This window comes from Lissotriton helveticus, chromosome 1_1 (genome assembly GCF_964261635.1).
Source record: "Lissotriton helveticus chromosome 1_1, aLisHel1.1, whole genome shotgun sequence".
NCBI classification, from domain to species: domain Eukaryota; kingdom Metazoa; phylum Chordata; class Amphibia; order Caudata; family Salamandridae; genus Lissotriton; species Lissotriton helveticus.
The window spans coordinates 1,179,805,774-1,179,821,797 of NC_136057.1; the positions used below are offsets into that span (position 1 = coordinate 1,179,805,774).

A 16,024-nucleotide genomic window follows, 5' to 3' on the forward strand; every position below is an offset into this window, starting at 1 on the left:
GGGGGCACGGCGGAGGGCTTTTTTGGAGCACAGGAGAGAGGACGCGATACAGTTTATATTACAGCTGATTGCTAAAGGGCTCTCTAGAGTGACCATTTCGGGTAAACTGGTGGGGATTGCATTTGTGGGGAAGCTTCTGTGGGGATATGCTCCATCGGCGGGAGAGTTGGGGTCGTGGATGTTTGAAGGGTGGGCCAGGGAGCAAGGCACAACTGGGCGCATTAGACATCCTTTGTCATGGGACATACTGGTGAAAGTGTTGGGCTCAGTATGCGAGGACAGTTTTGAAGAGCGCTTTTTTTCCACATTGATGGTGTGGATGTTTTGTGGAGCTTTCCGAGTGTCGGAACTGTTGGGTCAGAAACATGTGGGGGGTATTACCTGGGTCCGTGGTGGGATCAGGTCTGCATTTGGCTGCGTAAATTCAAGACAGACCAACGCGGTGTGGGAAAATGAGTATCTTTGCAAGCAGCCGACCCCCTTTTAACTTGTCCTTTTAGATGGGAGGCTCGATTGAGGGCGCTCTCAGGGTGCCATGACGGGGGAGGGGGGGGTTTCAAGCACAAGGATGGGCGCAGAGTGACAGCTTTTAAAGTATCGCCAGTATTGGGTAAAGCGCTTACTGCGCTAGGGCTCCCCAGCAGGATATTTGGGACGCATTCCTTCAGGATTGGGGCGGCATCTGAAGCCAGGAACAGGGAATGGGGGAGGGAAGACATTATGAGTTTGGGAAGATGGTCTTCGGAGTGCTACAGGAGATATGTGCGTGGCGCGGTGTTTTTCCTTTGTTCATGCAGTATTTCTGTTTCAGGTTCGTTTGCGGGCCCCCTCGCCAGGGAGATGACAATATGGATAGTGGGGCATTCATTTGTGATTGGCCCCAGGTCCAGGCACGGGCCAGCAATTTCGGGGAAAGTTTGAGGTTCAATAAAAATGTATTCAAAGTTTTGTGGAAGGGGCGAAGGCATGCTTTGGAGGGAACTGTTGCGTACATTGACCGGGATGTTGGTGGCTGGTAGGTGACCCGACATTTTGTTGATTCACATGGGGGAAAAAGACATAGTTCTGGAGAAGGGTTTGGTCCTTATGTGAAGCATGAAGAGGGATTTGGCCCTGTTGAAATGCCAATGGTCTGGGAGCTCTGTAATTTGGACAAAGTTTATTCTGCGTAGGGTTTGGAGGGGTGCCGTTAATCCGGGGGCAGTGGACAGGGCTAGGAGGAAACCGAATACAGAGATGGCGCAAGTTGGGGGTTTTCAGGATTGCCCACAGGGAGATTAAGTTTGACACAGTGGAATTTTTCAGGAATGATGGGGTTAATTTGTCCCATTTGGGGATGGACTTGTATTTGCCGGAGATTAGGGAAGTTCTTGCTAGGATGCTGCATGTCTAGGGTGGTTCAGGGAACACCCCTACCAGGGCAGGGGGGGCAGAAAAAAGGGGAAGCGGCGTCACCACCTGCGCTCCTGCTTTTTCCTGGGTGGCGGGGTTGTTAAGAAGTTGGCTACATTGACAGAAGTTTTTAGTTAAATGTTGGAAGTTTTGTGGGCAGGGCTAAGGAAAGGTTAGGCAGGTAGGCTAAGTTTATACTAGAGGTTAGGTAGTTGCAGGAAGGCAGGTAGGGGTGTAGGTTTTTAGTAGAGGGCAGGAGTTGGAAACTGCAATACTGTGTAATGGGATTGTTATGGAATGTTATGTTATCGGCAGGGTGGGGGATTTATGTGGGGATCGTAGGGGTGGGTGAGGGGAAATGGAGGTTCAGTGAATTTATGTATAGTGAGGTTTTAGTTTGTAAGGCAATAGCCTAGGTTGGACATTGTGATACGCACCTGTTTTCAATAAAGCGCCTTTTTCACACACAAAAATGGGTCTCCATGTTGGCTTTCCCCCCCTCCCTCCCAAGGATTTAAAGCCCAATAAGGTTTTATTGTTTAAATAGCGCTGGGCACGGTAGATTGTTTGATAATAGCCCCCTAAATATCTCACATCATTTAATAGCGCTCGTTTTCTATATCTCGGAAACATGAAAGGCAGAATCGGCCGTACCCAGGTTCTCAGTCGGGCATACTTGCCCTAGGTAAAAAGAACATTATCATTTACAATACCAATAGCTCCAACTCTGATAATTGCGAGACCAAATGCATTGCAAATTCTTGTTTTAAATTGATTTAAACAAAGCGTGTGAAATCCTTAAAGAACTTGCTGAACTCAACTGATTTGCGTAATTAATCTCCTGCACTGTGGAGAGATGTGAGGGAATTCGCTAACATGTGTTACTTTAATCTGGAGCGCAAGGCACTTGGCACAGCTGCAGAATGAAAATAAAATACCTGGAAAGGATGAACTACTCAGGCGCACCTGGGACACTTAAGAGCTATATTCATGACTCCCATCAATACATATTTAGAGACCGAAGAAAAACAAATCCTCAGTTTCTTTACAAAGAGAAAAGATTCCCCCAAAATAAGAATAAATGTTTAAACCATTAGCAAATCTATGCATCATAGCTGCGGTTTGCTTTTTATTTTAGTGCTAAGACGCAATTTGAAGCATGTGTCACAACTAAGTTACGGTAAAAGTAAATAGTAATTACTTAATTACAGTCATTTGGGTACAAAGTATATCAATACTGGTTTTCTGCAAGTTTAGTAGCGGTAAAAGCTTTTGTTTTTCTTCGAAAAGGTTATTTTGTCTGATTTGAAATGCAAATCCAATACTACTACTTCCCACCTTGTTATTAATGAGATTCAATGCACTGTTTGCCTTGAATCCCTGCCATATCCACCAGTCAGTTAAAGGAAAAAAAAAATCTTTATAAGTTGTAATCCACTTAAAGAAAAAATATTTTTATTAAACAGATGTTCGGTGTACAACAAACATACTTCATTGGTTATGTGCATAGTAGACATTGCAGTGGTACACGTCACAGAACTGTAACAAAGTTCACCAGCGTTTGGTTAAAGGTCTCCAACGTACATGCACATCAACATCACAGTAAAGTCAAATCCATGACCCGAGTTTATCGCCCTGTCACTCATTTTGTGTGGCAACCACTCACTAGCCTCTATAGTGTGTACCAATTGTCTTAAACATTCTCCCGTTTCCTTGGATAGCCCCGACTCTGATATATCACGTTCCACCCTTTGACACCAGTCCACGTCAGTTTCCCAATCCGCAATTTTGGGGGTCCACCCGCGTCCCAAACCTGCACTATATTTCGCTCAGCGACTCCGGCAGCAAGAGCTAGCCATATCTTCTGATGTTTAAGCCACAGTTCCTCATCTGTTGTACTCTGTAGTAGCCACCGAGCCTCCAATGGCACATTGAGTCCCATGACCTAGGCCATAACTTGCACCACTCCCCTCCAGTACTGTTGCATTTCAGAACAGTCAAAAAATATGTGGGAGAAAGTACCTATCATGCCTCATCCCCTGGTGCTCAAGGCTGTATTGCTTCTCCTCAGCCGCTGTAGAAATGATCTAGAGTAGTACGATCTGTAAAGTATCCTCAGCTGGATTAAACGGAATCAGGCCCGAATAGCAACCTCTCTAGGGTACTACTTTGCCTCCACCTAATTGTAATCAGTCCAATGTCTCCCTCCCATGCTTCCCGTAACTCCTTCAAAGGGCCATGGTAGTTGTTCATTAATTATCTATAGGTCAGAGAGATGGCTTTGTCTGGCATAGGATCTAAAAGAAGGCGATCCTCCAGTGGAGCGGACTCTGGCAATTGTTCACCCTCTAGTATGTGTCGCCTCAGTGCATGCCCCTGTCATAGATTTCTAAAATGTTCTGACTGTCATCCCGTATGCTTTCTGCCGTTCCTCAAATCTGATCAGAGCCAAAGCAGTCCGTTTACCCTCCCATCCCAAGAATCTAATGGTTACTCGCCATGCCCTTACTACCGACTGAGTATGGGTCAGCAGTTCTCCCTACCGTCTTCACCTATATAGTAGTGGTAGGTAGCCCCGGCTGCCCATGGCCTTTTGATCCATGCAGTATCCCAGTCCAGACCTATACGGGAACACCCAGTCATTGACTGCTATCAGCTGGGCAGCCCAGTAGTACTTGTGTATGTACGGGACTGCAAGCCCACCTTTGTATACCCCTCTTTGGAGCTTACAGAGTGCAATTCTGAAACTACCCAATCCCACAGTAGTTGCCGCAATTCACTATTGACCTTTTTAAAATTATTTTTATTAATTGCAGGTTAAACTTGCGATAGTACGGTTACAAATTAATGTCTTGTTATACAAAGCACGCTTCACATTACATTAGTTCTTCTCTTAAAACTATACAGTTATTACATTTGACATTTTGAGACAGTATCCAACATAGTTTCACATCCACCTATATTAGCTCTGGTCTGTTTGACTTGATCGGAGGTGGAGCACAAATGTACCCTCTATAAGCGTTCCACGTTCCCCACACTCGTTCCCACTTTTTGGGGCACCCTCGATGTATGTATGCTGCCCTTTCTGCCACCATAGCACCATCCATATCTCCGTACCCCTCCCGATACGTCAGAACAGTTTGTGATCCCCAGTGTTTGGCTATATTTTGATTCGGGAACATCATACCCAGCGTGACTGAGTCCTGTGCCGTGTGGTTGAGGTCCGTTGGCTACCAGATATTTAAGAGACATCTCCTGGGTTCCGGCTCAACAGTCCCTCCACTAACTTCTGTAAGGACTCGCATTATTGTTTCCTAGTAGGTCGCTATTACTGGGCACTCCCATATTATATGGTAGAAGGTACGGACTGTCCTGCATTGCCTCAAGCAGAGAGAATTATCAGCCTTCCCTATCTTATGTAGGGTTACTCTTGTATAATAAATGCGATGCAGTGTCTTTAATTGCACTAATCTTAATTTTGAGGACATCGCCACTTCGCGTGGGGAGGAGAGCGCCTCTTGCCAATCTGTCTCATCTAGGTCCCCCCACTTCAGTCTGCCATTTTTCACATAGAGATTTTGTGGGATCTGGTCCATTATTGATGATTTTTTTTATAAGTGAGGGAAATGGCCTTCTTGTCCATATATTCTGTTAGGAGCCTATCCTCCAATGGGTAGGCCTCAGGGAGTATGGTGGCTGATGGAATAGCCGTCGTCAGTGCATGTCTGATCTGAGTATACCTAAATATTTCGGAGGACGCCATCTCGTACTGACCTTGGAGGTGGGTAAAAGGTGAAAAACCTCTCCTTTACTCCATAAATCACCTATCGTTGACATTCCGATGGAATCCCGCCATTTGAAGCCCATACTAGTTCTGAGTCTGCCTAGCCTTTGTGTTCCCTGTTGGTCAGCTGTGTTATGATACCAGCCCATCCTAGTTTTTGAGTGCTATGTGCCAAATTTGGACTGTGTGTGCAGTAGGTTCCATTAGTGGTGGTTTGCACGTTTTTGTATAAAGTGCTCTCATTACTCCGCCCTCTCCCAAGCTAGGTCTGTCTGAGCGAAACGCTGGGTCAGTTTGCGGGGCGTGTAGCCACTGATTGAGTACGATCAGTTGAGAAGCCCAGTAGTATATTTGTATATTCGGAAGGGCGATTCCGCCATCGTACCAACCTTTTATAAGTTTTTGCAAGGCTATGCGGGCCATTTTCTGTCCCAAAGCAGATTGTTTACTTCTGCCTAAATTGCCTTAAAATAGGTTGGGGGAACGGGAAAAGGTATTTTGCAGGGCGTAGAGAAACCTGGAAACGCCATCATCTTAAAGAGTGTGGCTCTTCCGAGCAGTGTCAATGGGATGGATTGCCAATGTTTTGCATCTTGGCGGAGTCTTTTCAGTGGTGGTTTGGGGTTTGTTCCATGAATTCCCTGGGTAGTGTTGTGATATATATTCCCATATATTTGAAGCATCATTCTGCGATTTGCAGACTACATCCCTTTGGGAGTTGTGGTGGGGGGGGACGGGGACTGTAGGGCATATAGGACAGACTTAGTCCAGTTGATGGTGTAACCGGAGAGTTTGCCAAACACTTCACAGACAGCTAGGAGCCTGTTGATAGAGCGCCTAGGGGATGCCATATAGAATAGTACATCATCGGCATATAGGGATATGCTATCTTTCCATCCCTTCGCCCAGTGGAGGCCGCGTATAACCGGGTCCACTATTGACTTACTTAAAGAAATATGGAGGTATTTTGTATGGGGTGTTCTGCAGAACATAAAGCAGGCGTGGTAGGGTTTTGAAGATGACAGCCCTGCCCATCAGGGACACCTGGAGCGTCCGTCAGTGGGAGATGTCGCTCCTAAGGCGATCTAGTTGAGGGAGCAAGTTTCTCTTCAGGAACTCCCCAGCATTTCACATAATATAGGATGCCTAAATATTGAAAACCATTGAGAACTATTGAGGCCACACATACCTAGACGATAGGGTAAGAATGCCTCCTGCGGGGGAAATATAATTGGCCAGCATGCAGATGAGTGAGTAAGTATGTAGTCTAATCGGGAGCGATTACTGTGTACAATAGAAAGGTATGTAAATTGTTGTGCATTGGGGATATGTTCACGCCATAGGTCTAAAAGCCCCATCGCGTCTACAAAGGCCCTTAGCAGGCTGAACTTGCTACCACTGGAGGAATTAGATTCTCGGTCCAACTCTGGGTCCATTATCAGGTTCATGTCTCCCCATAAAATGAGGACACCAGGTGGCATTTCCAGCAGCAGATCACTAAGTGCCGAAATGGTGTCTGCATGGAGCTGCAGTGGCACATATACCGAACAAATGTTAAGTGTGTGGCCCTCCCAAGTGCCCATTTGCACCACAAATCTGCCAAGTGGGTCGTGCCTTGTATTGCATGGAATGTAGGGCACTGAGGTTTTAATAAGAATGCCTGCCCCTGTTTAACTGGAGGTGAAGCCTGCATGCGCCAGTGGGGTGTACCCAAAGCCTTTTAATAGTTACCCTTCAGTTGGGTCTCCTGTAGTAGAACTAGGTCTGGGGCATGCCTACGGTGATATTGTAGCAGTATGGACCGCTCCATTTTGCTACCTAGTCCATTTATGTTCCATGTTAGGTCCTTCAGTGATAGCTGTGAGTGGGTCTCTATTGTGTGTTAGTGTGTGTGCAGGGCCATCCCTGCATGTGTTGAGGGAGTGACCACGTTCCCCCCCATCCCACATGTCCCTTGTCCCCGTCCCTTGTGCCTGGTTCCACTGAGCTAATACAAGTTACAATATGCAACAAACCTGAAAAACAGTAAAACTCCCATCCCATGAGAAACTCCCACCCTGCTAACCTGCACATTGGGCTCAAAATTACCCTCCTCCTAACTTGCAGAGCACCTGTTGCCCTAACGATATCATGTAAACCGTCTAGGTTTGTCTGGCACCACTTCGACGAGCCGAATCCCATTACCGTATCGTAGTGTTTCCTTATCTGCGCTATGTGGGTCACCATTACTAACTCCTCCCCTAGCCCCAAATCAATTTGCGACTCCCACCCGGATGGGCCTTCATAGAGCTGAAATACCCGTGTCTTATGCACCTTTACCATTGTTCAACATAGTCTGTCGTCCTCATTCTGCCACCGCTCCAGTGGGTGTCAGACCACAGCTGCAGGGCAATAGTGTGATCTTTCAAGTGTCCTTAACCCAATTTTGGATCAGTTGAAAACAAAGTAAGAAAAGTCATGGTGCAAGTATGTGATGATTTTGTAATCCAATGAATCATTTCTTCCCCAGTCTGGAAACATGGCTCCTTGCATATGCTCAATACTTCTCCGACCGAAGCTCCAGGCCCTCCGATGCACACTTAAAGTATTTCCAGTCTATGTTACACGTGTTCGGAGATGACAGAAATTAACAGAAAATGTATGCAGCTCAACCTCGATGAAAAAGACGTGACAGACAACAGTGATGTGCTATGTAAGCAGGCAGCGTGTAGAAACAGGAACCAAAAGCAAAAGATTCCAGTCAAGCAACATTTCACCCGAAACATTCCGCAGCAGGTCTCAACAGCGTGTCGGAGAGAATTCCTTCCACACCTGCGCCCCTCGTCCAAGGACGCCCTTCATTGGCTCGGATAGCCGGAACGTACCAAGGGTTTGGACTAGAAGTTGCCCATTTAAAAACCCCAATGGCATTACTTAGGAGGTCACGTCAGAAGTACAACACACTCTATCAAAATGGCCTTTGCTGCTGCCCGAGATTGGACATGTTTCGACTCCATTTTCCCCTTATTGCATGTTGCTCAGCGGTCATTATTCCTCGACGGGCAGGCGTTGCCATAAATATGCCAAAAACCACAACTGAAACATGATTCCGGTCACTGAAGTAACCCACACATGAAATCCACTCTATGCAGCCCTGCTTGAAGCGGCATCCTTTAATGTTTCACGTCTGCCACTAAGAAGAGCAATAAACACTAGCACAAAAGAGCAGACAAGTGTTTCAATGGCTCACCCAGTGTACAGAAATAAACACTTCTAAAGACTTTGTCTTGCGTGACTAAAAATGAATCACAAGAGGCAATCCGAAGTTCCTGTATTGGATGACGTTAGTTTGGGTTTTGAAAGCTACTGTATGGCCATATATAGAAAAGTATTACGTAAGCCACGAGGAAGAACCATGTTTTTGCAACTTCCAAACTGCAGGGTAGATGACGAGCATTCGAAATTAGGAGGCTTTTTAAACTGAGCAAAGAATATTTAAAAAAAAAAAACATTCCCATATAACATTGAGTGGTCTTTAAAAGATGGATCGGGCCTAATACCTGGCCGACATTTACAGGGCATTATGCCGGCTGAAAAAGGCTGGCATGTTGAACACGAGTTAAGATATTTTCCTGTGTATGACGAAAGAGAAGAAACTGCCATATGATGTACCTCCCAACTTGGGGACAAGGCCTGCAGTTAGGGCTGGACTGTTTTTATCGAAGGAGGACCAAGTTGGATTTTCATATGGCCGGCCTCTAGCTATAGTGACATAGCGGGGGGAAAAAAGATGGCCTGGGATGTGGAACAAGTAATTATAAGTGGCTGAAATTAGGTCAAACATTTCACACATCACATTTTCTCTCTGATTTAAGTCACCCAGTCTACATAATTACTGGGACAAAATGAAACAAACTCACTGGGCTGGTGATGGGAAAATCTTATTATATATTAAAAAAACAGCAGTTCAGTGGTCACACTTTATTTTACAAATTAAGCTCTGGTCATAGAGGGTGATAGAAGCCTTCTGAAAAGGGCTCATTCTGAATGGACAAAGGAGGATGGAATCTACTTGAGAGTTACTTTGAGGCCTATGTCACCTCAGCTTCCAGCTACTTTTTCAAAGGGTGTCGGAGGAGGAAGATTATTCACCGCTTCTAGTTAGACACTTGCCACTGCTTCTCCACTTCTGCTGGAAGTCAAGGGATCAAGGACTCTGAATCTACAGTGAATCAGAGACCTCCAGTACTCCAGACGTCTAAAGCTACTTCCCAGTGTGGCACTGCAAGCTTATTCTACTAATTTACCTCCCCTAGTTGGAAGCCAAATGGATCACAGAGAATCTAGGAGTTGGGAAACCTCAGAGGGCTGGCCACCGCACTTGGAGGACTTGGACAAAGTTCTTAGGCCCCAGTAGGATTATTTGTGACGTGCCTTTCTCTGGACATAGATGCATTGTGCTAGTTTCTGTATTAACCATCGATTGAACAGATACCACCTTTCTCTTGTTTGTCTAGACAATTTTCAGCCATCAGTTTGGTATTTCTAGCCTCCAAAAAGAATTCTCAAGTGTAAAAGCGTACCTAGCATGAGAAGTATAATCTCAGCACCCCCCTCATTAGCACCAAGTGGGTAGGGTCATGCTCAGAACTTCCCGTCTTGCCACTCTCAGTATTTGTGGGGAGAAAGGTATCAATTTGTGTGTAGTTTAGTAGAAGCACTTATGTAGCAGGACATTTTATTATGGCATTTCTTTTGTTATTAGTATTTAAATACTGCTGCCATTCTTGCAGACTACCATGCCTGAGGTTCTGCCCATTCTATTATACTCTGTCTTTCAGGATAATCCATCCCAAAAGAAAGACAGCCAGGCACATCATAGGGTAGGGATTTATATACCCAACTTCCTTTCAAGGCGCCCCCACCTTATCTACATTTTCTCAGGTTACCTATGCTTCAGTGTGCTGATCACCCTCAGTGGAGACAGTGGACACACAGCTGCTATTAGTGGATCACCACAGAACACCAACAACCTACTATCTTGGTTTGCTCTGTGGAACAAAGTTGTTGGCTGGGGGTTGTGGGCAGTTGGATAAGTTACTGTACACCTTTTGTGATACAGGGTGCATGGCACCAAAGGAAGGAATACTGTTAAGGTGTATGGCTGTGTTCTGGTTGGCCTCACTTAATTTTGACTATATTAACACTGCATCGAGGAAGAGTTGCATATAATTCGATCCTTTTGCTTGACCATCGAAGGGGCCAAATATTTGCCTTAGAGCAAAGGAGCTCAACCTGGGGTGTTTGACGCCTACTCAGGGGGATCCTCAAATGTTTAGAAAATTAAGCAGTATCTGTATAATAAATTATATATACACACACACACACAAACATTAATAAAGTAAACCTAAATTTTAAAAAAAGCAAAATTGAAAATCTTAAAACGCTCTGTAAATGTAACAGAAATTGAAATTGGAAACTAAAAATTAAGTTGGTAACCGTAATTGATTTGTGACAGCAAATGGTAGTATGGATGACTGATGCCATTGAAGCACTACTATGTGCCGACAATAAGAGTATGCATTGCAAGCAAAAATAAATTGGTATGGTAAAGTCTAGCATATTGCTTCATCTTTTAAATATAAGGCCACAGTTTAAAAAGCTCCAACATTCCTATTAAAATGTCCATTTATATTTTTGTTCGTGGATTAAACAAATGATTCCTTAATGTGCGTATGTGTTTGATACACATGTCCCACATACACACGAAAGCAGATCATCGCTCCTAAAGCATGAACAGACATTTCACTTCACTTCACATTAGAATCTCTCCTCCCTCCATGAATTCCGCAAGAAGCTTAAGACCTTGCTGTTCGAGTAAATTTCCCCGAGGCTAGTCTCACACACCGGCCAAAGCGTCAGGATACCCTCAAGGTTAATAGTCTGTTATTAAAAATACACATAAATTAACATACTGGTTTCTGTACTTCTATGTATTCTTTTGAGGTTTAATTCGTATAAATTGCTTAGCCCTGTATCCTAGGCTGCCAATGATGATTCAGTGTAGTTCCATGGAAGCCAAAATGTTAAGACCTACCTTAGAGCACAATCCAGAGATCAAGAGTTATATGTAACTATTTGACCAGCTAATAGCAGAGGGCAACCACCCAATTTGCCTCTTTGAGCGCTCTAAGAATTGGCAAGGAGCAAGATGCATTTCCTGGAACCTGTGAAATGTTTTTACACCGTTTTAAAATCTCAAATGCTAGGCAGTTCTTGTAATTTATTATGAGTCATCGTTTATCTACATGAGGCAACCATCTCGTGCTGACAAAAGACTAGGGTTTTAACAGTGCAAAGTCTAGAGGTGAAAACTTTTTAATTATTTAAAATTGCACAGCACACCTGTGTGTAAACAAAGGAGCCCAAAATCGTGCCAAGGGCATTTTATAGTGTACTTAATTGCGACCAGCACTAACTAGAAATACTGCTTGTATAGCTTCCTTTAAATATAGTATCATTTGGCAATAATGTCTGGCAAGTCACACCCATCTCTTACGTCTAAGCTTTGCTTGGAGGCTTGTAGGAAGGAAGCGCAGTACTTTATATTTGCCTCTATCCTGCCTCAACCCGTAGAGTTGCTCAGATTTTACCACCACTATTATGTAATATTACACGTTTTGTCTACAGCAGAGCATACACTATTTTTAGTACTTCTTGGTATTGGTGGACGTCTGGTCGTAAAAGACTGTTCTAGCCCAATGGAGGGTGTTCATATAGGGTTTAACCATGGGAACTAACAAAACCTACGTGCAAGTCCGTACCCTCTGTTGGAGCATTCTCGGTCCTAGTATGAGACCGCACAGTCTGATATTGGTGTGAACCGTTTCCTTTTTCACTGTATTATTCGGGAGTTTTGTCATAATATTCTCAGCGCCAAAATGAGTGTTATCTATTGTTTGTGGGTTTGCCAAGTGGACTCACTTTTAGACAGTCCACCAACCCATGTAAATGTGCTTGATGCCTCTTTGGCATATAGGTTTGTGTGTGCCGTGGATGTGTTGCTCAGACTCCTGGGTGCATTACATGATGTGAACGTCAATTAATTGAATAATGTAGTTGTGTAACCAGGTTTTATTTTGCACCTTATTTGTGGAGAGAACAGCGGGTGGTGCGTCATATCTGTATACACAACATACACTTATTAACATTACAAACACTTGCACATCAAGTGTTTTCCAATTCTCCGAAACCTTACTCACACAGTCTTAAGTATAGTGGTGCAACTGACTGACCTTCAAGCCTCTTAGAATCTGATAGACCAGGAACTGAATTCGGTCTTCACTCAGCTTCTCGTGCTTCATGATCTTCCCCAGGTCTGTTCCCATGAATGGCATCACCAAGTAACTGAAGGAATTCCAAACGAGACAGACAAGATCAGTAAACTAGCACTGTCCCCACATCAATGCAGGAAGAGAATATACAACACAATCACACACCGAGAAGTAACGGAACTATAGATATCTACACGTTACGAAGATAGAATTTACGATTCTTGCGTTCAAATTAGTTCTGTAGTAACTTAGCCAATTAACAGGCACAAGTTGTAGCACAGGAGTAAAACGTGGTCCCTACGTATTTTTGAAGCAGAAGAGGTAAAGGAGAAATCTTCCTTTGAGGAACAGAAGACCAGCCACTTGTTGATTTGATCCCACACCACCATTCTTTAAATAACTGTGCAGAAAACTTGACTGAAAAAAAATTGTAGTGCTCTAAATATTACCTATAAGGAAATGTTTTCAAAGACAACTAGCTCCCAATCACTGAATAGTAAACGTTTAACATGGTCATGAATGTTGATCAACAAATACATTTCTTAAAATCAGCTACTGAGTTCTCACACTAACGAGAGACAGCCATATTGGGACAGTAGTTTGGAGGCAAAGGTAAAACGTGACTAAGATTGAGATTCTTATATCTCTCAATCTTAAATCTGAAGAACTGTTGCATAAAGTGGAAACATCTAGCAAACTTTGCAGTTTATGCAGAGAGTGAAGGAAGTAGTAAAGATCTGAAAACGTTTTTGGATTCAACGAGAATCCTACGAGAAGTCGAAATCTGCAGTAGTCGTACATTTACTTTTCAAAACTTGCTCATTTAGATTTTTCATTGAGTGGAAATTGTGCACAAATAGTTATATGAAATATGTTTCTGCACATTGAAATTTTTCTACTGTTTCCAGAGGGAACATAGTTATCCATGTGAAGTACCCCCTTCCCTTCCAACACCGATATTAAGCATGTACTCTTTTGTTATAGCCACCTTCCCTACATCCTCCAAGTCCCATTAGAAAGTCTGATCTTGTTAGTTTTTGAAGGACTTTAAAATCACATTTGTTTTGTTAGTGGTTTAGGGTCCATTGCTGATTAAAGGCGATTTGTTATTTACAGGAAGGTAAGTACCTTCGTACTTTTGCAGAATTCTTCAGACAAGACAAATTGGCAGTTGGAAAACCATGCATGAAGAAGAACGAAGATACAGACAGTAGAGTCAACGTGCAACTGCTGCAGCAGGAGGTATAACAAGCACTGGTGAAGCCAATATTTTGCACCTTCTTGACCCATTGGCTTTGTCAATCTTGTGCAGTATGGGGCAAAAAAAAAAAGCATTAGCAGAGCCAATGGGTCTCGTGAATGCAAGAGCTGTTGGCTCTGGCAATGTGCTGAACAGCAGCCACGCTGGTGTACAGCATGGCTAAACGTAAGTCGTGTGGAGTAGATTGGGGTAGAGTGAAATGGGGTAGATTGGAGTAGCTTGGAGTGGGGTATACTGGGGTAGCGTGGAGTGGGGTATACTGGGATAGTGTGGAGTAGGTTGGTTTGGGGTAGTGTGGAGTGAGGTAGATTGAGGATAGCATGTAGTTGGGTAGATTAGTTTACAGTAGAGCAGGGTAGTGTGGAGTGGGGTAGGTTGGTTTAGAGTGGAGTGGGATAGATAGTAGGGGATATATTGAGATACAGTGAGAGACAAGAGTCGGGTAGATTGAAGTGGTATAGAGGGGTAGATTGAGTGACGAAGAGTGGAGTAGATTGGAGGGGGTAGATATGGGTGGATTGGGGTAGATCGGAGTAGATGGGGTGGTTTGTGCTACATCGAAGTGGGGTAGATTAGGTAGAGTGAGTGGGGTATATTGGGGTAGATTGGAATCGAGTAGATTAGGGAAGAGTGGGGTGTATCGGGAAGACTAGAGTGGGGTGAAGTGGGGCAGAGTAGAGTGGGGTACTTGTAGTGGTGTAAAATAGGTGGATTAAAGTAGGGCACATTGGAATGAAGGGGGTTGGGTTTGTGTGGAGTGAGGCAGGTTGGTTTAGAGTGGGGTGGATTGTAGGGGTATACTAAGGTAGGGTGAGATGGACTAGAGTGTGGTAGATTGAAGTGGTATAGAGGGGTAGATTGAGTGGCGAAGAGTGGAGTAGATTGGAGGGGGTAGATATGGGTAGATTGAGGTAGATAGGAGTAGATGTGAGTGGATTGTGCTACATAGAAGTGGGGTAGATCAGGTAGAGTGAGTGAGGAATATTGGGGTAGATTGGAATTGGGTAGATTAGGGAAGAGTGGGGTGGATCAGGGTAGACTGGAGTGGGGCGAAGTGGGGCATGTCAAAAACTAAAGAAATGGTAAAAGGTAAAAACTAATTCACACGTTCACACTTTATTGGTCTTGCTGGGGGCCAAGGCTGCAGCCTGCTTCACAGTGCCACTCACTGTGCTTTTTTTGCAGTGGCGCCAGCATTCACTCAAACTGCGGCCCCTAATCTAGAGTATTTGTCGGGATGGCACAGCTCTGAGGCCTGCGAGGTCATCACATAGCTAAAGACAGCCTTGAGTGCCAGTCTCCACCCCCTGATGACATGGGTTTACAATTAGCCCATGGTGTATTAGACAGCAGCACTATAGCGCTGGGGCTTCATCTCAGTCAGGGAGTGGAGAGCATGGTCACCCTATCCTTTCCCAAATCGTCACAGGGGGGTGGGTTCCATGTGTCCCACCGTGTGACGAGCAGGGAAAAGAGTGGACTAGAGGCTGCAGGCAGGAAACCGAGAAATCGAGTCTGCGCATGAAGATACACTGCGCAGACCCGAGGTGTCTGCTTTTCGCACTGCAGTGAATGCAGGACGCCATTAAGCTCAGTGATTGAGTGCCATGCCAGCAGACTTGTTGCATGCAGAGAAGGTGGTACGTTAGTCTCCTCAAACTTTTAAGTTGAAGGAGCTTCCCTTCAGTACAGGCGGCACTCCACAGTCCCAACCATGTGAGCTAAGAAAAACACACTCAGAAGCTGTCTGGGCCTAGACTAAGTAAGAAGCAATTCTGGACAAATCATTTTATCTCTGTCCCTAAAACAAAAAAAATAATTGTGCAACGAACTGGTACTCATATAAAGCGCTCAAATACCGTGCGCTGAACGTATTCACCAGCTTTATTTTTTATGGGGAACACGTTGCCAATTGTTTCTAAAGGATTGCTGTTTGAAAACAAGAATTTGCAATACAACAGGTCTCGCATTAGTTAGAGTTAGAGATTTTGGCATTGTTTATATTTTGCTGGATTTCTTTGTTTTGTGTACTGAATGTGTTAGCTAACTACAGTTTTGTATGTATCTGTGGAGTAAGTATGTGTATTATACCTTTCGCATTGAATATTTGCTGGTGTAATATATTTAGCATCAGCTGGGGTAGCAATAATGTGTATTTGTGGTTGTGTTCTAGTATTATTTGTAGATAGTGTTGTGTTAAATTGGTATGTGTTTGTGTTAATTAGTATGTAGTGTAGTATATGTTTTTAAACATTGTAAGCATGAGGGTTGCAT

At 44.2% G+C, this 16,024-nt stretch overlaps 1 protein-coding gene across 1 annotated transcript in view; it reads right to left on the reverse strand.

The window, feature by feature from the left end:
- The window catches only part of MAPK12 (mitogen-activated protein kinase 12), a 381,349-nt gene that overhangs the window by 246,452 nt on the left and 118,873 nt on the right, over positions 1-16,024 (reverse strand). The window contains exon 4 of the mRNA XM_078679111.1: positions 12,451-12,562. Within this exon, the coding sequence (XP_078535237.1) occupies positions 12,451-12,562 (112 nt within the window). The remainder of the gene's footprint in view (positions 1-12,450; positions 12,563-16,024) is intronic.